Source organism: Zootoca vivipara, chromosome 7, assembly GCF_965207765.1.
Source record: "Zootoca vivipara chromosome 7, rZooViv2.hap1.1, whole genome shotgun sequence".
In the NCBI taxonomy this organism is placed as follows: Eukaryota; Metazoa; Chordata; class Lepidosauria; order Squamata; family Lacertidae; genus Zootoca; species Zootoca vivipara.
Window position 1 is genome coordinate 28,016,059 of NC_142590.1, and position 21,718 is coordinate 28,037,776.

At 39.3% G+C, this 21,718-nt stretch overlaps 1 protein-coding gene across 16 annotated transcripts in view; it reads right to left on the reverse strand.

The window, feature by feature from the left end:
• Nucleotides 1-601: 601 nt before the first annotated feature.
• ADGRL2 (adhesion G protein-coupled receptor L2) overlaps nt 602-21,718 on the reverse strand; it is a 548,846-nt gene continuing 527,729 nt past the window's right edge. For 5 of the 16 annotated variants that reach the window (XM_088673884.1, XM_088673885.1, XM_088673883.1 and 2 more), the window contains 7 exons: nt 16,768-16,859; nt 15,648-15,692; nt 14,508-14,676; nt 10,836-10,964; nt 9,602-9,698; nt 5,682-5,810; nt 602-2,049 (listed from right to left, as the gene is read on the reverse strand). In XM_088673884.1, coding sequence (XP_088530010.1) covers nt 1,295-2,049; nt 5,682-5,810; nt 9,602-9,698; nt 10,836-10,964; nt 14,508-14,676; nt 15,648-15,692; nt 16,768-16,859 — 1,416 coding nt within the window. In that variant the 3' untranslated portion in view covers nt 602-1,294. Of the gene's footprint in view, nt 2,050-2,787; nt 2,841-5,369; nt 5,452-5,681; nt 5,811-9,601; nt 9,699-10,835; nt 10,965-14,507; nt 14,677-15,647; nt 15,693-16,767; nt 16,860-21,718 lie in introns of all 16 variants that reach the window. The other 11 variants (XM_035123243.3, XM_035123241.3, XM_088673888.1 and 8 more) reach the window with 8 other exon arrangements.

Consider the following 21,718-nt stretch of genomic DNA (forward strand, 5'->3'; position numbering starts at 1 on the left):
CAAAAAAAAAACACCCTGAAACAATGTACATTTAATTAGATCTTTTATCATAAAATAAATTAATTGCTAAATATAGGCAGGAGGAGTATGGAAGAGTATTTTTGTTTTCTCTTAGCTCAAAAAGGTCAGGCACCTTTTATTCATTAGTTTGTTTGAGATTCACTAGTATGTCTGTCCCTTTGACCACTTCCCTTCCTTTCAGCCTCTCTCAAAGTTAAAAGAATGAAAAGGGAAGTGATTTATAACCTGATATAGATTTTTCTTTAAAAAAACAACAACAATCACCCAAATTTCTTAGTGTGCAAGGCATGAAATTAATTGGCGTCTAAGAGAATTCTTCCCGGGGGAAAAAATATGTTCTTTTGGCAATAAGAAATTTAAAACATAAGAAGAAATACTAACGTCAAAGCAGAGCACTGTTTACAGTGGAAAAGAAGTGAAAATGGATAGAACTTGAGTTTTTAACATATTACGCTACTATGAACCAAGTGTAAAAGGGCAGGGGGGGGGTGGGATGGACAGCTTGTAGCATATGTGCAACCAAGAGCGTTTTCACAATATTTTCTTCAAACTCTTTAAAATTATTTTAATGACAATTATATTTCTGTTTGGACACAAATGTATTTATTTATTTATTTAACCCTAGCAATAGAACAAAATATAATTTCTTTAGCCATTTTTTTCATGAGAACAGTTCATTGTACAGTTGAGGAAATATATGAAATAAGGCCTGTGGCTTGATTGCTAGTGGTTAGACAGGTTTTCAATCTTTACCTTTATGGAAAAGATTTGCAGTGAACCGCAAACTGATGCAGAATCTCTCTCCTGCTTTTTGCAAGTCTTGTCAGGAATAGTAAGGTACAGTAAATTTGTCCCACAGGATTTTAGCGCCTACGTCTTGTATATAATACAATGCAGGCCTACAAAAAATGATGCAGCCATATTTACAAATTTAGTTCACAAACTGCTGCAGTAAAATGGCTGGAACGGTGTGTGTGTGTGTGTATTTCACAATCTCTTTTACGTCAGCAGCAAGATATCTTAAAATACCTTGATGGTATCTCTTTTTTTTCTGTTTGTAACAAATAATTCTTTTAGTATACTCTGTGTATATACAAAGCTTTGTTTTATAAAAATTCACAGAACTGCAAGGTCCAGTCGTCTCCTTTACACAGGAGAAACCACAGGGACAACAGAAATTGTCGCTTCGAGCAGATATGAGGGAGCCGGCATGGGGCCAATTAAGTCTGTTTAATACTTGCAATGTGGCCTTCAGTATTCCTTTGCTACACTATTAAAGGCTTGTCACTAGTTGCATTTGTCCTTCCCTAACGTCCCCTTCCGGAATACATCCTTCCTTGTTAATGGGAATTATATAGCCGTCACTATTGCCCCTGCTGATTTGATAGTACATCTGAAGCTGATGGCCAGCTCCAAGGTTTGGCATGCTCTTGTAGTAAATGTCCTCATTCTCACTCCTCCTGGAAGGAGAGAGGTCTTCCTCGATGTCGGGACTGCTCTCCGGGTAAGGAGAGTCTCTGAGGTTGGGCATGCTTGTGTAAAGAGAGTCTCTGTTGGGGGACTGGAGGTGGTCTTCAACTTCGGCTGTCAGCTGGGACACGTAGCTGTCTGTCCCTTCCGTCTTCACTTTCTTCTGTGGCTGGTACAGAAGGGAGTGAGTCCGTTGGGGAATCAGAGGCGCCTCGAGTTCCTTTTGGTGCAGCTCCAGCCCGGGGTTATCACTGTGCATCAAAGATGAAGCATCTGCTACAATGGCGTCGTCTTCGCTACTGCTCCCGCCGATCACAGCTTTGATTGGTAATGTGCGCTCTAGATTGTGGTTCTTGCTGCTGCCCCGCAGATTGTTGTGTACTAATTCCGAAATGATCATTTTCTCAAACGCGGTGTCATTCAGGCTTAGCCCACAGTCTACAACTTGCACACCGTCATTATAGTCTCCGTTGCGTAAAGAGTAGCTGTTGTTGAAATTACCATTTAGCGGTAGAGTATCCATGGCACTTGTATCCCTGGCATTGTTCAGTGAATGTCCTGAAACAGAAAAGGGACATCTTCGGGTTATTGTCGACACCAGAGCCTAACGTTCTTATTCTATAAAGGTCTTTAATGTAGTTCAGGACAAAGTTGTACTTGGAAGTAAGACTCGAGGAACGTGAGGGTGACGGGACTTCCCCAAAAGTGTAAGGAGGTACGCACCTTATAGAAGAGAGAGAGAATTTTACAGAGTAATGCTGCTTTTCCGTGGAGCGTCAATCATACTTTTAATTTAGGAATTTGAAAACAAATGGAAAAGGTTCAAATGCAACAATTTAGCACCCAGTTGTATAGCTCTTCCCTTAAGGAAAATAATGGTCACTCCATGCGCTTGCATATGTAATGCAAAGCAATTTATAAATCAACATTTATATTTTTTAGTGCAACACCATGATTCAAGGGGGGGGGGAAATGAAAGCAACATAATTTGTCCTAAACAACACTAAATTAAAAAAGAAAAAAAGGAATCAGGTCACATACGAAACATAAGGCAAATGTGTAACAATAAACCCACGTAACTGGCAAGCAACTATTTTAATATATAGCATTTCTAACATTTCCTTTTGTGTGTGTGGTTTTTATTTATCTGAAGATGGAGTAAAGAAAAGAATGGAAAAAAATGGACAAGTACATAGATTTCATGTTAAGCACAGACAGCCACCTCTCACACTAACAGGGATTAAGGCCCACAAGCACCATCCAACAACACGGAAGACAGCAGGTGGAATGACTCACTTTGGACAACTCACATCATGTCTGTCTGCTCAGGCTATCTGGCCTAAGAGTAGCTGATATATAAAAGAAAGTAAAATGATTTATTGTAACATGATGAAGAATTACTGAGCTTCTCAGCAACTTAGTCGGAGCAAGGGTTCAGCAAATTAGATTACTAGCAATAACAGCTCTTTTTTTCCCCAATATGATTTTTGTTTTGTTAATTTTTGGTTGTGTTTAATATTCTCTCCGCCAGCAACAGCGCCAGGCTTCAGAAGGTCAGAGTTCGCCTGCAGCCCTGCAGCTTGCATCAGTCACAGTGACAGCACTGAATGAACCAGCATAGTCTGTTAAAGAGTTAGGCCCACAGACATTATGGGCGTATGGAAGTCAAAAGCAGAAATGTCAAGGGTTTCTCTAAGCATGGGTCACAGAAATTAACCAAAGAAGAGATATTAGCTGTGGAATGGGAGGAGATTATCAGCCAGGGCCGATATCTTTCAACTTGCTGGAGAAATGGAGAAATTGGATACATCTGCAGGAAAGATGAAAAGAAGTTTTGGAAAGAAGGGGGGGGGGCGACTGGAATTTTATGGTGACATGCTCTTTTTCTATACAAAGAAATTCCATTTTTCTGGAGACACAAAAGACATGTAAACTAAGACATCACAGTGCTTCCCAGGCAAAGAAGAAAAAGAAAGCTATGAAAGAAACTGAATGGCATGTATCATGGATAAAGTTAGATGGTTTGTTAGTGAACTTCTAGAAGAATCACTTTTAGAATTCTAGAGCAATGTTTGGAGGGGGGAAAATTAAGAAAGAATGAAATACTGTTGTTGGAATGGAACTGACCACTGTGAGGCTGCTGCATCACATGCAAGGCTTGGAGTTGTTACAGAGAAATAAAAGGTTGTGTGTGTCTCTAAGAACGTTTCCTGTTTTACTTTCAGACTGGACTTAAAGCTGCAGCTTAAGCAAGAAAATTCAAGTTGCTTCTATAAAGATAGAAAGATTGGGTTGATGCCCAAAAGTGATTTTTCTTTGGTCAAAGAATACTCTTTTTTTTTTTGAAGTGGACTAACTGCAGCTAATCTTGTATTGTGTTGTTCTAGCCATCCATGCGTACTGAATTAGTTAAAAGGATAGCAGTTCTTTGAAAGCCTCTCTAGGCTTTGATTAAACAACTTTTGTAGCTGGGTATTTTCATATATGTTTCTAGATCTTTCTTGCAAAAGCTTTATCCATATGAAACATATGGCATTTATAAGAGAGAGGCAACACTTGGACCACATGCTGGCATTAATTTCCCCTCTGAAGGCATTCTCTCTCTCTTTCTCTCTCTTTAATAATCTAATACTTTATCCTCTATTAAAGAGATATTGAAGCATATTTAATAATCCAAAATGAATTTTCTATGATATACTGCAGAGTTAAGCACACTTGAATGTACTTCAACCAGTTTTAAAGAGGCAAGTTTAGTTGCCCGTGATCAGGTAATTCACTTGAAGTCTTTCATAGCCTGTAGCAAGATTACTGTGGGAATGTGGAAATGTTAAGTCAATTATTAAGCATTTCTGCTCAACTGTGCTCTGGTTTTAAGCAGCAAATTATTTCAGCATTGGATATCGTGAGTTACCAATAGGGCTTGCTACAGACCTCTTGTGATTTGATTTTTGATTATTTTTTTTAGATTGTTCTCCAAAAAGCAGTACACATGTACTGTTTGAGCGTGGAAATATTTCATTTGCAAATTGTGAACCACTTGCCCGCTGAGTCTACTTCATGACCGCTAGTTATATTTTAATTGTGCCCATTAAAAATCATGCTGAAAAAATTTACATTTGATAGGCAAAGTTAAGTTTTACTCCCATACTTGTCTCTCTGTAGGTTGCTAGAGGAAAGCATAAGGAAAGTAAGAAAACACGAGAATGAACATAGAAACTGCAGTTTAGTTTTAAAGAATAAGGAACTTTGACATGTAACAACAGCTTTTTATCTATAGATAGATAGATAGATAGATAACAAAGTAGAAAATTCTTAACACAGAATTTCAATTACATTTGAGGCTAGTATATTCGATGGCTTATTCCACTAATAATTAATAAAGATGCATTAATTTTTGAACTGGCTCAGAAGTTAAGAAAAGCAGTTGGATAGTACAGTATAACAAAGGTAGGGTTAGTAATAAAGCCCTAACATCCTGATGCTGCCATGGCTGCCCGCAGTGCTGAATTAATGTACTGGCAACTAAATTATGCATCAGAGCAGTGTCGAGTTAGGAGACAGTTGCTCGTAGCAGAGCAGGAGGTATGCCCCCATCCTAAGCACCACGTTGTCGGTGCAGCAAATACGTCTTAGGATCAGACTGTGCATCCCACATAAATGATGTTCTTCTAATTCTAGCCAAAGGGGAGTGGGGAGTTGCTATAAAGCTGCACTATACTATAGTTTGCCTCTAAATATGACTCCGGGTTCAGTTTCCCACAGCAGGACCATCCGGGTGCCAATATGCCTCTTCGTGCGTTTAATTGTCTGATCGACTCCGTAAGCAGATTGTTTTTCAGCAAGCTTCAGATTATTTTTGTATTGCATAGACATGATACCTCTAAGTGATATATATCTTGAAGATGGGCTCTCGGACCGTGGAGTGTCAGTCCTGTAATAGTATATTAAGATTTATGCCACCTGTGTTAAAAACATGGGAGGATTATTGGCAAATACTATTATGGCAAAGGCATTATCACTATAATATAGTGCAGTTTTACAAGCCTGGCGTTATCAGCAGTACTTCTCGACGGAGAGAGAGAGAAATATATTGACGGCAATTCTAGGTCTCCGGCCAAATTAACCAACGGAGGCTCTGAGCAAGATACCATCAAGAAACAAAAGCAACATATCCCAAAGTGTGAGCACACCTGGTGAGTTAAACACAGGAGCTGAAGGGGCATTACATACAACGGTTTCAGCGAGCAATGTGTTATAAGGATTGTTAGTGCCGTGTGGTCGAAGAAGAGGGTTTGTTAGTAGGTAATTGCCAGTCATTCCTAAAGCAAAGAAACAGAAAGAGAGACATCAGCTCCTTAATTTGATTCTGACAGTTCCAATAAAGTATATATATATTTTTTTACAAAAATGTCATCATGAGTCGTGTATATCTTGTCAAATTTGATTCAGCCGAACATTTCTGAATGTATTTGAACTACTAATTTGAAGGACGAGAGGGAAAATGTAGTTAAGATTTCAGTAATTCACAGGTGCTGGCCAAATCCCCAAAGTAAACACCTGCTAAGAATGACATTTGCTAATTTATACAAAATCACTGTTAAAACAAGAATAGCAATTAAATGCAAAGACCAATGTTCTATTTCAAGATGTTACAGCTTAATGTCTCTAACCTTAAGCATGGTTAATAGGCGCCGTAATAGAGAAATCAAAATTGTGTTAATTTAGAGCCACATTGGTCAATCTCGGAAACCTACAGGGTTTATTACTAACTTAGCTGGGGGGGGGGGGGAGCAAGTGAAAAACAACCTCTTCAGCCAAAGGTAAGTGATGGCAAGCTGCACGAAGCCTTTCTTGTTATATGCAAAGGAGCGCATGCTGAAGGGGGAGACATGGAGGGGTGGGAGGTTGGAGTTGAGGGCAAATCATTCATAAATTCTTACGGGAGAAAGGATTCATGCTGCCACGCTATCTGTTAGGATTTTTAAGTGAGTTATGTTTAAGTTATGTCTGTCCTCCCTGCAACAATAATCTTAAATGAACACACTGAGAGCTAGAACAAACAGCTTATTTCTGCAATTTCCATCCCAATGCATCAACACTTTTTGCATATGCCCTCTAAAGAAGCGGAGAAAGTTTCTAAACAATTCGTTAAAAACTAGGCATTTGAAAACCCATATTGATCTTGGGTATCTTAAATTAATACAGTTGTCAGGGGAGATGGAATTATTGTGCAGTCTTTGTGGACCCAAATGCATCATATATACACAAGCAAGGCGAAAGTGCCGTTCTGTTGAGCAAAGTGACAGTGGATTGGAGAGGTGGATGTTGTCTGAATATATTACATGTCCAGAATGAGAGAGAGCGCAGCCAAAAAATTTACATACAAAATTTAAATTGATTAGGTTCTCATTGTGGCAATAGTAGCAGATATTGCATTTTAAATATTAATGCCTTTATCACTACTCAAAATATTATTACTGTAGGTAGCAAAAATCCTGCAGTTCAGGGAATTGCTTTACTGACAGATTATGTTAATCTTATTTGGTGTTTTGTTTCATTTATTTGATTTTCACATTTTTTCATATATTTTTTTAAAGATGCAATCTAAATACAAGAAAGTGCAATTCAAATAATCTTCCTCTATGCTGTACATTGCAAACTTTTTGCTGCATGGCAGTTTCAGCTAATTACCATAATTCTTGATGACTCTATGCTCCCCCTTCCCCACCTCTGTCTTAATTTCTACACTGTGGCGGAAAGACTAGCGATTCTCTTAACTCCAGTGTGTCGGCTCTGAGAACTCAAAGGCAGTCATCGGCAACCTCCGGCCAATGGGCCGGATACGGCCCATGGAGGCCGCTTATCTGGCCTACAGGCTGCCCGTGAACCGAGCCGCCTACTCGGCAAGTCCCCCATGCGCTGCGGTAAACGGGCACTGCGCGGTGCGGGGACTCGTCGAGCGGCGTCGGAAACCGTGTCTATGCAGCCGCAGAAGTGATTTCTGGCGCTGCGGACATTTTGGAAATGGGCAGCCAGCACCAGAAATCGCTTCTGTGCAGCCGCGGACATGCGCAGAAGCCTTTCCCGGTCTTCCGGAATATGGGCAGTGCAGCACCGGAAATCGCCCTGTCTGGCCCACGGATGATAGTCTGTGGGAATCCTCCAGCCCACAGGCAGAAAACGTTGCTGATGCCTGCTCAAAGGTCATGGTATTTATTATTATTAATTATTATTATTATTATTATTATTATTATTATTATTATTATTATTATTATTAACTGAAAAATGCAGCACTGCCTACCTAGAAGTTCAGAGTACATTTCATAGGGAAAGTCCCAGTGCACGGAAATTAGTGGAAGCTTCCAAATGGGACTTGCTGTTTTCTCTCAAAGATTCTGCCCAACTAGCTAGAAGACCCTAGAATTGCAAGGAAACTGGAGGGGGAGATGCTGGCAGTACAACCAGTCAGAGAATGGACGATGTTCTACTTCTACTTCTGCTATATGTTCCATTCACATGCCATTTAAAAAAAAAAAACCTGGCTTGGGGCCTATGCAGATGTTGCTTGCCATGGATAAAGGTCAGCTGGAAGCTGTTCTACATCCATTTCCTATTTCTTTACGGAGAAAGAAGCATCTGAGCTTCGTTGTACCATGCATATTTGAACAAAAAACATTCTGGCTCTCCTACCCCAACACCCATTCCTGAAGGAATGGAAACTTTCTATTGTGGCATCAGGGAGATGCAGCTTTCAGAAAAACATAACAGCCTGATTAAGAGGTTACTTCCTCCAGGAAAGGAGAGAGGGAGGCTATAATTGGGTTATTTTTTTTTCCTTGTTAAAATCGCAGTAGTCCCCTACCTACCCTAGCAGCATTTTCAATTTGCCAGAAAAGCTGGCTGTGGCCAAAGGGCTGATTGTTAGTTCAAAACATCTGGACAGCGCTAGGCTGGGGGTGGCAGATCTAGATTTATTCCAAAGGTGGACTTCCATATCTGCCCCACTTTCCCCACACTCCCTGCTTTGTGTAACTCTTGGCCTGGTGAAGAGTTCTGAGGAATACGAAAACTTGCTCACTATTTTCTGACATTTTAGTTGGTCCTAATAAAGAAACTGAAACATCCACCAAGACTCCAGATGCACAACTTATAGCTAACAACATCAACTGTGGATTTTGGAATCTTATTGTGGATCAACATAGATTTATTTGGCTTTTTTTTTTGTTATTACGACCACCAGGAAAGACCCTCTTATAAGCTCATTTTTAAAAAACAAAATAGATAACACTGCAGGTTTTGGATTGAGATTTTAGGGGTACACTGTTGTACATTAGTATTTTTTTGATAAAGTGTCTACTAATATATTAAGATTTGGATGAGAAGCTTTGGTTAGTTTACTGCTGGAGATGGCATGGGTAGCCTTCATAATCATTTAGTATACTTCTGTGAAGAGTCTTGAATGCCTGAGAACATTCAATCTGAGTTATAGTGATAAAACTGTGAACAGACATCTTAAGGCTGGTCTGTGGCTCCCCCCCCTTCCTTCTTCTCAGGTTGTCATGTGGCAGACAAATGCTGTACGTTATAGATATGATCAAAACTATACTGTGGGGAAAACCGTATTTGCAGATGTCTTTTGTATAGAGCTGATGTCAATTTGATTTCACAGGCAAAATGTCCGCATATGGAAATCTTATGCATTTACAATGTCACTGTGCTGGTATAGTTCTGTTTCAGTTTTAGACTACAAAGGTTAGCTAAAGTTTAAAATTATGTTCTTGCTTTTATGTTTAAATTATTGATGAGACTTATTTAAATACGATTTTCATGAATAAGAATGTCAGATTCAATCCTGAGCAAAGAGCATGAGGGAACTAAGTTTTAAATGTGTTCAAGACCGTGTTGAGCTATATTTTTATACGTGTGTGTGTGTGTGTGTGTGTGTGTGCGCGCTTCCATTCCAATGCTGAGATATTTAACCTACCTACCCCAGAGCACATCTGCTTATTTGGTTTATTTACTGCAACCCAGTTCTCCTAAATTCTTATTTTTTATTTAAAAAAAACCGCCAAAAGAACAAAACTAGAGTGTGATGTGTCCAGCAACTGACCTTGATTAAGTGTTGAAGTGCTATTGATATCACCTGAGATAAAGGATGATTCAGATTGTTTTCTCACAGTGTCATTCCACATCCTCCTTATTCGGCTCTGTTAACAGAAGAAATAGGGCATAGTTGTCACATCTTACATGGCAACCTGGCACATTTAGCTACAATCCTACGGAAGCCTACCTTGGAGTAAGACCCAGCGAAGACGGTGGGGCTTACTTGCAAGTCAACATGCGCAGAATTGCACTGTCAACCAACTTCTCTGTAATGCCTGCTGTGATGCATGTTCTTACGACCAAAGTATTAGAGAGGAGTACGGAACTGGTTGTGGTACGCTTGGCTTCAAACTAGTTTCTGGCTCTTTGGTGGTCACTTAGGACATCAGTTGGTTCATGTTGCTGGGTATTTTCTCTCCAGCCTGAGCACTTAGTGCTTGTGCCCAGGCTGAGTTGCAACAACTTCAGTCCCAAAGTGTAGAGGGAAGTGATGCACTTAATTATTAAGACTGGAAAGTCATTAATGCACGTTCTTTTAGCTGAGCTCTGGCATTAAAGTTTAGGAAGGTATTGTGGAGCTGCAGCATTTTGATATGGGAACTGGCCTAGGCTACATAAAGAAAAGTGAGGTTGAATGCATTTGATGGTTGCTCCTTTAGTTGCATTTAAAATAAATAAATTTAACAGAAAGCAAATGTTTGGACTTCTTTTTCAAAGGAATGGTAACAATGTATTTATCTTTAGTGTCACTGATCAATCAGGCTACTATCTTTCTCTATTTGTAGTATTATTATGCATACAGGAAAACTTGCTGAAAATGGTTATATTTTACCTTTGTAAAATGGAAAGTCAGATGTGGAACATGTAGGCTCCCGAACTGATTTATATTAAGCATGTCTCAGACTTACTGCTGACTATACACGCTATTAAAAACCACATCTCTTGGCCACTTTCTGGCCATAAATAAGAAGTAGCTCTAACTCTGCTTATGGACCAATAAGAGAGTGTGTTGTTAGTGTCTTCTTTTTTAAAAAATAAAAAACTACTATCAAGCTTAACCTTGAATGTTTAGAATCAGGCCCAGAATATATATATCTATAAAAGCATGCAATTGTCATCAAGGCTGTTATAATGAGAACACAATTAGTGCATCTGAATGGAACGCATCTCAGCGGGCTTTTTATAAGCAAGGTTAATTAAAAGATGCTATCATTAAAAGGTTCTGTCAAAATGTTTGTTACCTGAGTGCCAGAGGAATAGCGAGCACTAGTTCTTGTAGTCGATGCCTTTACTGAACTGTGTGGGCTCTCTGTTGGCAATCCTCCACAGCAATACGAATGTCTGAAGCACTTGCCATACTCCTTACGTACCTGTATGTTAATAACGATGCTCATAAATATTCATGCTTTCATTTTTAAATAATCTATTTCTGTATGTATATCTGTATATTTCTAGCCTACCTGCTCCTAAGATCTGAGGCAGACAACAAAGGTAAACAAGGCCTTCTGAAACAGGGCCGATTTTATATTTCCAAGAAAATTAAGAATAATGTATTGAATTTTTACAAAATTAAAAGTGTGTAAATGAAACACAAAATCCTCACCTCCCTTATGCCTTGCAATTCTCCTTTCTCTAGTTATGTTCCTAGCTGGGGAACTACAGGTAGAAGGAAATCATAGACAAAATGTGCCCCATAATTCACATTCCAGCGTGGCTTGGAACCCTGACCAGGTGGAGGCTGCGTCTCGACTGGCTGTCCCAGCACACTGCAAACAGTTCCAGACGTACTCTGGTGTGACCACTTAATGCATGGGAAGGCAAACTAAGGCCCGGGGGCCGGATCCAGCCCAATCGCCTTCTAAATCTGGCCCACGGACAGTCTGGGAATCAGCATGTTTTTACATCAGTAGACTGTGTCCTTTTATTAAAAATGCATCTCTGGGTTATTTGTGGGGCATAGGAATTTGTTCATTTTTTTTTTTTCAAAATATAGTCCGCCGTCCACCCCCAAGGTCTGAGGGACAGTGGACCAACCCCTGATGAAAAAGTTTGCTGACTCCTGGCTTAACGGCTTGAAGAGAGCCAGTCCGTGCCAAGCAACTCTATTGGCTAATAAAGTGGAATGAGAGCAATGAAGACAGCTGGGCACCATAGTTGTAGTGGCTTGAGAAATGGAACAATAACTTAACCAGTGCAGCCGAGGTTTATGGGGAGCCCAGCGATGAGGTTACCATGGTGCAAAGGCATCGGTGGAGCCAATCTGGTGCTCTCCCTGGTGCGTTTGAATCATGCCAACCTCACTCGCTCCTCCACAGTAAACCTAGGTGATGGGAGATTAGGTAAGTGCTGCCACCCCCCACAGACCACTACTGGGAGCCACACTGCCAATTTCAAGGATACATATTTGGGATTGAATTTATTTGGACTTGGAAGGCACAAAATAAAGTTGTATTTCAAAGTCTAGCGTGATCAAGCTCACAAAAATGTAAAGCTAAGTGAATGTTGCTAATACCCCCAGGGAAATAAGATTAATACTATGCATGTCAAGTCAGAAACAAGTCCAATTCAGTTTAAATGGAGCTTACTCTCAGGTTTATATAGGATTACAGCCTAAAAGATTTCAACGGCCTTAGAAATTTAGGCCAGTGATGAGAATGGGCATAGTATGGGTTTCCTATATTAGCTGCAAAATTGTGTATGTGTGTGACCAACGACTGTCACCATCTTTTTAATTCCCCCTGCCTCCCAAAAACCACCCCCTGGGGCTGATTTTTGCCTAATGTCTATACTGCTGTGAATGTACATTATCTGTCAGTGCCGCACATTCCACTGTCATTATTTCTAAATTACAGCTTGTTCAAAACTGAAGGAAGTAACAGCACTATCATCTTGTCAGGACTAGAAACATAATAGTTTTCACTTTCACAATTCTATTTCTCTGTTCAATTTAGTGGCCAACTAGTAATAACAGAATAAAAAGAACACATTAGCTATGTATACAGAAGTAGAATGATATCCAGGGAAAGACACTGAAACTTTTTAAAGCTTAAACGGCAGCCTGAATGCTTCTTGCAGGTATGAAACAGCTTTTGCAAAGGTTAAGCTTTTTCCACGCTCAACTGGCACTTAATATTGCTTCTGACTACTGCAACATAGTATAAAAACAATGCATAATTCAAATAACAAATAAAGGCAGTGTGCCTTTTGATGTTACTGGTTTTTTTAAAACAACAACATTGTTTATAATAGCCTAGAGTAGGAAGCATTTGTATCTTGACTGTTTTCATTTTAAAATGTTTCAAATATTCATTCCATTCCTCTAATTCAGAGGAAATACCTACTGTCCAATTGGCAATTCCCTATTTCATGACGCAAATCACTTTGCCTGTATCATAGCAGCCACACTCAAACTGGAGAGTATACCAATTGTAAAAATAATAATAATGAAATGCCAACTTCATTTCAAATATAAAAGGCTACTTCTGATTCAACTCTTATCAAACTAGCAGCCAATAATCAGCATGCCTTTTATCCAATGATCTCAAATTAATGAAATGTCCTATGAATCAGGGATCCCAATGTGTGAGCAGTAATTTGATTTTCACGGTTCTCTTTAAAATGCTGATTATAAATAGTATTTTACCTATATCTAAGTACAATCCTGCTCTTGGAGGATGGAAAGAAAAGAGCTCTGCCAGGGCTCTCAAATCAGCCTGCTGGGGATCAACTTTGGCCAAAAGCTTCACCTTATAATGAACAAATCTACCATCAGCCAGAAAAATCACAGATGAAAAGAAAGATGTGCTACAGGGGTTGATCCCATCCACCAATGCTTTTCAGGGGAAAGGAACCACCAACAGCTAACTGCTGTTACTCTATTTTAATATACTTATTTGTTCCATGCTGCATAACAGAGGCCATATACGTTTGTTGAACCACAAAGCCCATCCATTTTTAGAATGATTCCTGATGCCTTTTATTTATTTATTTTGCTTTCTTAAGCATGGACGTAGCCAGGCTTTATGTTGGTGGAGAGAACCTCAGTTAAGTATTTTTATTGATTTACTTGATTTGGGGAGGGCAGCTGCCCCTCCCCCCCGGCTATGCCCATGTTCTTAAGTGGCTTTGAAGCTTTTCTTTTAAAGATAGGCACATTTACATGCCTAGTTTATGGCCCAACTTGCCTTGTAACTTAATAGCACTACGATTGTAAGGAAGTTGCCCCATTGATCTCCATTGAAAATAGCCCCATTGATCTCATTTGAGATCTTCAGAATAGACACATATAGAATTCTGCTCTAATTCCCCTACATTAAACATGATAACATGGAACTTACTGCATCCAGACAATCCCAGTTACAGTGGTGCCTCGCTAGACGAATTTAATTCGTTCCACAGGTCTTTTCTTATAACGAAAAATTCGTCTAGCGAATCCCATAGGAATGCATTGAAATTTTTTTGAAATTTTTTTGCCCATAGGAACGCATTAATTGAATTTCAATGCATTCCTATGGGAAACCGTGATTCGCTAGACAATTTTTTCGTAAAACGCATTCGTCTAGCGAGGCAACCTCCGCTAGAAAAAAAACTTCCGTTAAGTGGAAATTTCGTTAAGCAGGGCATTCGTTAAGCGAGGCACCACTGTATTGGCGTGTGTTCACTTTCGTCTGTGACATTGCCACCTAGGGGGAGTATTGCAAGAATGCAGAAGAATGGGTAAAAGTAACCCAACAATCAGGACTTCTAACAGCAATTTTGTTGACAGCTGGATCACAACTTAAACAGCAGAGCGCTGCGTTCCACCTGTCTATGCACTATATCATCTATCTATCATCTATCTAATGCCTTGTTTAAAAAGAGATATTGGAAATATTTTGGAGATACAGAGAAAGTGTACATGTGCAATGACTCACTTTCTTTTGGAGTGCACAATGAAAGATGAAAATAAACATTCCTTGGAAAGAATTAAATACTGTGAAGAGGTATGCCATCACAATGGTCTCATCGTTGACATAAAGCAGTCCAAAAGACCATGTTAGGCCCAGAAGACACAGGAGGGCAAATGCACCCAGGGCCCAAGACCTGAAAAAGAAAAAGCAATTTAAGTAACACTGCTATTTTTTAAAATTAAAAAATGCACATTGCAAAATTGCATATTAAAAGTTTACTTGCTGCAATTTATTTTTACTAGGTTTTTAGTCATATATAATTATAAATTATCGGCTTTTATCTATTATAGGAAGAGCAATTCCGTTTTAGTTTCCAATGAAAACAGCAGCGGTAGTTATTTTAAAATGCAATGTTCTAGTACCAGGTCCAGAAACCCCGTTGCTTTATCTGTATGTATGCGTGTATATTTGGAGATTTGAAAGTGTCTTTTAACCACTAATGGATGCCCATATTTTAACAATTGTGCTTGCATCTGACACACACATACACAAATAACACAAATACACAAAAGTTAAATGGCAGATCAAAAGCTGATAACCTAAAGTTTGAAGACTCTGCTAAACTAGATAGTCTAACTTTCATATGAAAGTGTCTTACTGAAATGTGACAAATATATGGATTTAATCACAAAAGAAAGTCTTTGAAGGATATTTTGTCATGAATAGTTTTGGTGGGGAAAGAAATTGCAGAGGACAGCACAGAATGAAGGGGAAAGGGGTTTATTCAGTGCATTCCACATCTAACTAATGATCTTACTTGATAAATGGCTTATTATCTTCATAGCTAGAAAGCATTATAAGCAGAAAAGAGAAACAAAATCATTAGACAGAATTTAAATTGAAATTAATAAGAAAGCATTTTTAGTAATTTTATACAAAAATTAGTTAAAATTAGAAAATTCAAAGTGCAGACGCAAGCAGTTTAAAATAATAAAAAGCATATAATAGTTGGAAATAGTTTAGCAAATTAGATTATCTCCAAAGTTGTTAATTAAAATTATGGACAATCCAGAAAATTGTCCAAATTTGTAAAGTGTTTTTTAAAAAAATAAAAATAATTAAAAAGTCATGCTTTAGATTTGTTAATGTAGGGTTCTATCTTACCCAGGTAAGTCCGTATTATAGTAGCCATCACAAACACGGTAATTACTGGTGTGGATGAGAAGACAGAAAGAGGAAGAAAAGGAAGAAAAGAGAGGTGCTAAAGATTAGCTCTCTCTCTTAACATGCAACATGCAATGAAGCTGATATTGTGACCTATCTAAGCAACATCTAGTTTATAATGCTAGTTTTGTTGCAAATCTGCTCTTGCCATATTCTGCATTCAAAGACAATTCAAGAGCCCACTACTAAGCACATTTCACTTGGGAGCACCAATGATGTCAGTGGATCTGACCTCCAAGTAAGAGTGCTTATGATTAGGGGGGAAAGTCCTGTCCCTCTTAAGTCTAGCAAAACAATTCCATTCTAAATATAGAATGATCTAAAGCAGGGGTAGGCAATGTAAGTCCAAAGGGTTTATCCCACCCAACCCAAAGGCTTCCCTCCCAGAAATCTATTCCCTCCCTTTACCCACATAATGGATGCTTGGGCTGTAATTGGACAATGGAATCTTATCTTTCCTACCTCTGACCTAAAGCACGATCCACCACTGTAAGATTCTCATTAAGAATATTAACCTATTGCTCTACTTTCAAGAAAGGGAGTATTGTGATTCTTGTGTGGTCACAGGATAAAAGTAAATATTTGTTAAATTTGCATGAAAAGCAACAGATAATCTTCAAGATAACAAAAGAAGTAGAAGCAAATTCTCTTAGAGGAGTGGGGTTATGAATGGGGAAACCGCTGAGAATCACTAGCATCTGAAAATAATTTAACAAAACATACTCAGCAGAACAACACCAGCCATGCAAAGAGGAACATCGTTTGGGAGCTGCATTTTAAATGCAAATGAACTTGCTACATTGCTGAGGAATCTCCATGAATGCATCAAAACAAATACTTGGCCATTGTTCCAAGCAGAAGTTATTTAATTTCCAAGTGTTGCCTGTGTCATTATAGCAACAAATATGACGAGTAGGATTGGTGCTGTTTACTTCTAATTGACATCTGTGGGCTCTGGGAAACAAAGCCTTGTGTTGCTAATGGAAAGGGGGAGCTTTCAATCAGTTGGAACAATCAGAAAAAATAATCACAGTTCTGGATTCAAACACAAAGCACTTACTTAATGTTTTCCAACCTGCTAGAGTCTGGTTTCAAAGTGTTTGAGTGCTTCACCATTTTGTACAGTGTGATCACCAGGAAGATAATATTCAGCTGTCAAAACAGATAGCAATGAAATTAAACTACTTCAAGTAACAAGTTGGTAATGACGATGCTCTAGACTAAACAAAAAAAGTGGTTATTTTCCAAATTATTCTGGGGCTGGTGACAGAACAGTCTGCAGAAAGCGGCTGCAAAGAAAGGTTAGATCAAGAATGGCCAAAGCCCAGCCACTCTCACTCAGTGCACATCTTGTATTGTTGTTCATTTTGGTTTGACGTTTTGGTTTATTTGTGCTTCATACTGCCTAATGTTAAACATTCCTGCACAAAAGAACGTAAGGAAACATATTTCAATGTCTTTTTAAATGTACACCTAAGATGCTTCATGTGTCGGTCTAAAAAATTAAAGTGTGAATAACAGCTATTGCTCCATGTTGAGTGTGCACTTGGTGGTGACTTGAGGTAAGCCATTGCTTAATTTATGAAATGGCCCTTCAAGTTGGGAGTCCTGAACCCAAGTCTCCTACTAAATTACCGAGAAAGGAAAGTCAGAGTGGCAGTGTTCCCCTGTAATAGCTGCCACAGTTTAGTGCTTTGTGGATGAGCCAGAATGAGCATTGCATTGGACTCCTGCAACCGCGCACGCCTGTAACGCTGCCAGCAGAACAATGTTGAAAGGGTCTAGTTTCAATTTTGAAGAATCCCGGTGTGCCTTTATGTTTCAGCCAAGGATCCTGTTTTAAAACAAACTCTGGTTAGTTTAACAAGCCAACTTCTGTCACGGCACTGTCAGGCAAGGAATGTCCAGAGTGATGAATTAACTTTTTATTGTCAAAACTACACCTACAAGTTAGGAAAATGTGGGTCTATCAGTCCTGCATTTCTCAGCTGCTCCTATGAGTGCACCCAATGAGCCAGTTGCAGCAACAGAGAGGCCCCACTCATAGGGTTGCCATATTTCAAAAAGTAGGGAATTAGGAAGACAACCCCCCCCCCAAAAAAAAATCTGGGCGTATGGCAGCCCTTCCCATTCATCAGTGTTCAGCCTGGCCTTGACAGCTTAACAATCCATGGTCTGAAATTGGCTACTTAGGAAACTTAGCAGAGCTTGTTTTAAACCAGATCCCCTGGTTTGAACTTAACAACCAACCAGGCTTCCTCCTGGCCATGTGAGAGAAGGAGAAGGAAGGAGGAGAGAACGCGGTCAGATGTTTTGCTTGTGTTCATTCCAACTTAATCATATAGCACTGAACTCTAAGCATTACATATGAATGAGCCCTGTATGTAGGTTATTTACATGCCTGTGATATAAATAATGTGTAATAAAACAAGGAAATTCTGAACTAGCCAGGTTTTGAACAAGCCATTATAGATCAAGAGAATAGAACCTCAAGGTGAAATTAATCTGGCTCACATGAACAAACTCATCTCAAATGCTGGTGCTGTTATCATCATGGAGAAAGAACAATTGATTATAGTAAGCATGGGACACCCAAAGCAGAATAATAATTTCGGCATGTTAATGACCTAGTTTACATATGAACTACTTGACAATAAACTGCAACCAATACTGGGAGTTAAACTGAAGCCAGTTTGATCCCCTGTTGCAACTGCAGGAATTAGCAATGACTCAGACTGCCCTTTCCACTTCCCTGTAAAGCCATAGTGTAAATAATGCATTTATTTTGTACTCTATAGCAACCAGGCAGCTCATAATGCTTTCTTTTTTGTCCTTGCTGTTTTGCTGTGTATTCTTCCTAGCAGAATTGCCTATCTTTTCTCCCTTGCAAAATGGTTGCAGCCTTACGCAGACAGTAACGCACATCTTTTATGTGCATTGTTTTTAATATTAACTAACAATTCTATCAGAGGAAGGGACGGTGGGGCCGTCGTCCTGTAGTTTCTATACCCAAGCCTTCTACACTCTGGGTTGTACAAACTGGCTGCCTGCTCTAAGTGGAGTGGCACTGTTTGCTTCTGACAAAAAGTGTTTTGATTTCAGGCGGCTTCTAATTCTGTATTTTGGCTGCCTTGAAATCCAAAATCCTGCTGATGCCACTGTGGCTGCAGGGATCAGCCGCTGTCCTCCTAACCAGTGAGTCATAGCTGCTGCTTCTGAGACACAAATATCTCTTCCTGCAAGCATGCTCATGCACTGAGGGGGGGGGGATGGAATGACTTCTGTGATAGCATCGCTGCACCCCTGAAGTCACTATAAATTGCCTGGCTGTGACTGGTGTTGGTGCAAGATTCCCATGGATGATGTGGATGTGTTTGTCCATGCTGCTATGCTAATATCTCTTGTTTCTGCTGGCATAGCTTTGCTTTCTACTTTGCTACTAGAGTGTCCAGGATCATGACTTCATTACTCATGTTTAATGTTGGAATAGTGGCCCTAATTGGGCTACTTCCAACTGCATTCCTCACTGGCAGGAATTGAGGATTGCCATAGATGCTATAACATCAGCCAGATCCCTGTGGATATCAGCTGTGGAAACCAATATGGTTTATGAAGCAAGCCCTCCTACCTCCCTACAGCAAACGTCTCTCCTCCACACTCAAGACAGCAAACACTATCCATAACTGGAGTCAATGATATCATCATGCTACTCATGCCAGTAGACGGCTAATCAGATTTGAAAGTGGTTGAAAGTGGCAAAGGAATAAGCCCAAAGTAGTAGAATCCTTGGGGGGGGGTCATAAATAAAAACCAGAAGGATAAGGGCAACGTTTCTGAATAGTGCCAAACCCTAGGGATGCTGAGTAGAAGGAATGTTCCTAAATTTTGGACATTGTAGATTTTTCTTGGTCTGGAGCATGGAGTGTCTTTTGTAGCTGTGTGATTTGTGCTCATAATGTATTTTGATGGCCATTGACTATAAACAATAAAATCTATCGATTGATTGAAAAAATAAAAAATTGAGTGTCTGCTTAAACATAGAAAGTGAAAGAAAGAGAAAGGGTGACAGAACAAGAAACACTGCACTTTGATTCAGCTGATAAAGGTCCTGAATATGGTGGTAAGTGAAAATGAAAATCTCTTTAAGGATACAACATACTGTAGTTCTAAAGCAAAGTAACTGAGACATATGACAACAGAGCATGAGATAAATGTTCTCCACAAGTGAAATATGATTTAGTTTAAAGCGTCAAGCAAACCAAAGAACACTAGTTCACTCTGTGAAAGCAATATTCAAAAGTCTGATTTGCCTATGCTCCAAGTACCTATTAGAAAAGTATTCGCTTTTTTGCTATTAAACACACACACCTGGTAAGAACATCACCATGGTAGGTGAGAGCTCTGGGAAAATGCATCTCTAGATAAATCACCTCTAATCAAGGGGTAAACAAACTCAGACAGATTGCCATAATATCATGTAACATGGAAAGCAGAAAGGGGCAGAAAGGGGCAGAGGAATTCGTTTCTTTACAAGAAACGACTTGTACTCGCAATTTTTATGAAGAAAATATTTTGCTTATGCCTCACTCTCCTGATTCTTCTCATTGCTTTCTAAGAAATCACACATATTTGTAAGGTGTGATTGGTGTGATTGAAATGCTTAATTTCTTAAAGAACATTTATATTGTGTGTGCCTTGAAAGCCACTGAATCGATTCCTTCAAGGAATTGATTCAAACTCACGGAAAGATTTCTGTTGTCATAACACTATAAAATGATCTTGTAATTTTCTCGTGATTAATGATTCCTCTGAAAGGGTGTGAGAACTGTGGACCTATTGAGTAAGGGTGAAGTGCATGGAGAAGGAGACTTCTGCATGCCTAGTCCTAGCTCACAATATGAGCCATGCATGAAATCCAAGGCACAAGAGCACAATACATATATTGCCTATATTTTGGTTACAGGTAGGTAGCCGTGTTGGTCTGGATCGAAGTAAAATAAAAAAATTCCTTCAGTAGCACCTTAAAGACCAACTAAGTTTTTATTTTGGTATGAGCTTTCGTGTGCATGCACACTTCTTCAGATACCTGAAGAAGTGTGCATGCACACGAAAGCTCATACCAAAATAAAAACTTAGTTGGTCTTTAAGGTGCTACTGAAGGAATTTTTTTATTTGCCTATATTTTATTTATTTGTAAACCACAATTTCCCAAAACAGTACACTGTTACGAAGTCTGCAAACTAAAGTCAACAAAACCATTTCTACTACTGCACTATTATTACTGTATACAAAAAAGTCTGAAATGCTAAAAGGCCCATCCGGTAGCACCGGTGAAACTGGGTATGGTGTAGGATAGTGATACTTGGGATATAAGCTTTGTTATATTGGAATATTGGATTGTGAACAAGCTTTGTGCCTGCATATCCAACCTCTTTCCTCGATGCAATTAAAGCAAGACGTCATTTACTTAGCCATAGTTTCTCATTGTGTCTGAAGTGGGAAACCATGGTTACCAGGTACAGAACAAGTTAGGCTCTTAAACCAACTTCAAGCTGTGTTCTGAGAACTTGGTAACCATAGTTTCCCAGTTCAGATGTAATGGGAAAGGGCAGTTGATTAAAGTGTCCCTGGTGTAATTGAGAAAGGGGCAGAGAAGAGTCAATGTGTATGGAGAAAAGGCTTACAAAACCAAATGTGATAAGCCCAACCTGGCACAATGCCACCTTTATGCTGATCACCTCTTCAGTGGCAGTGGTGGGGAACTGGTTTCAGTTCAGGGTTAGGTTCAGTTCTCCTGCTTCCACCAAAAGTAGACATATTATTGCTATATGTCACTCTGAATAATCAAATAGTGGCATACAAATGAAGATAAACCAAACAAATAAACAAGTAAATGGTGTATTGCTGACATGGCACCTGGAGCTATGGAAACATGTACTTGAATCACGGAAGTTTACTACATTATGGTGAATTCATTTTTCTAGGATGATGTAAGCATAAAGTACAGTATT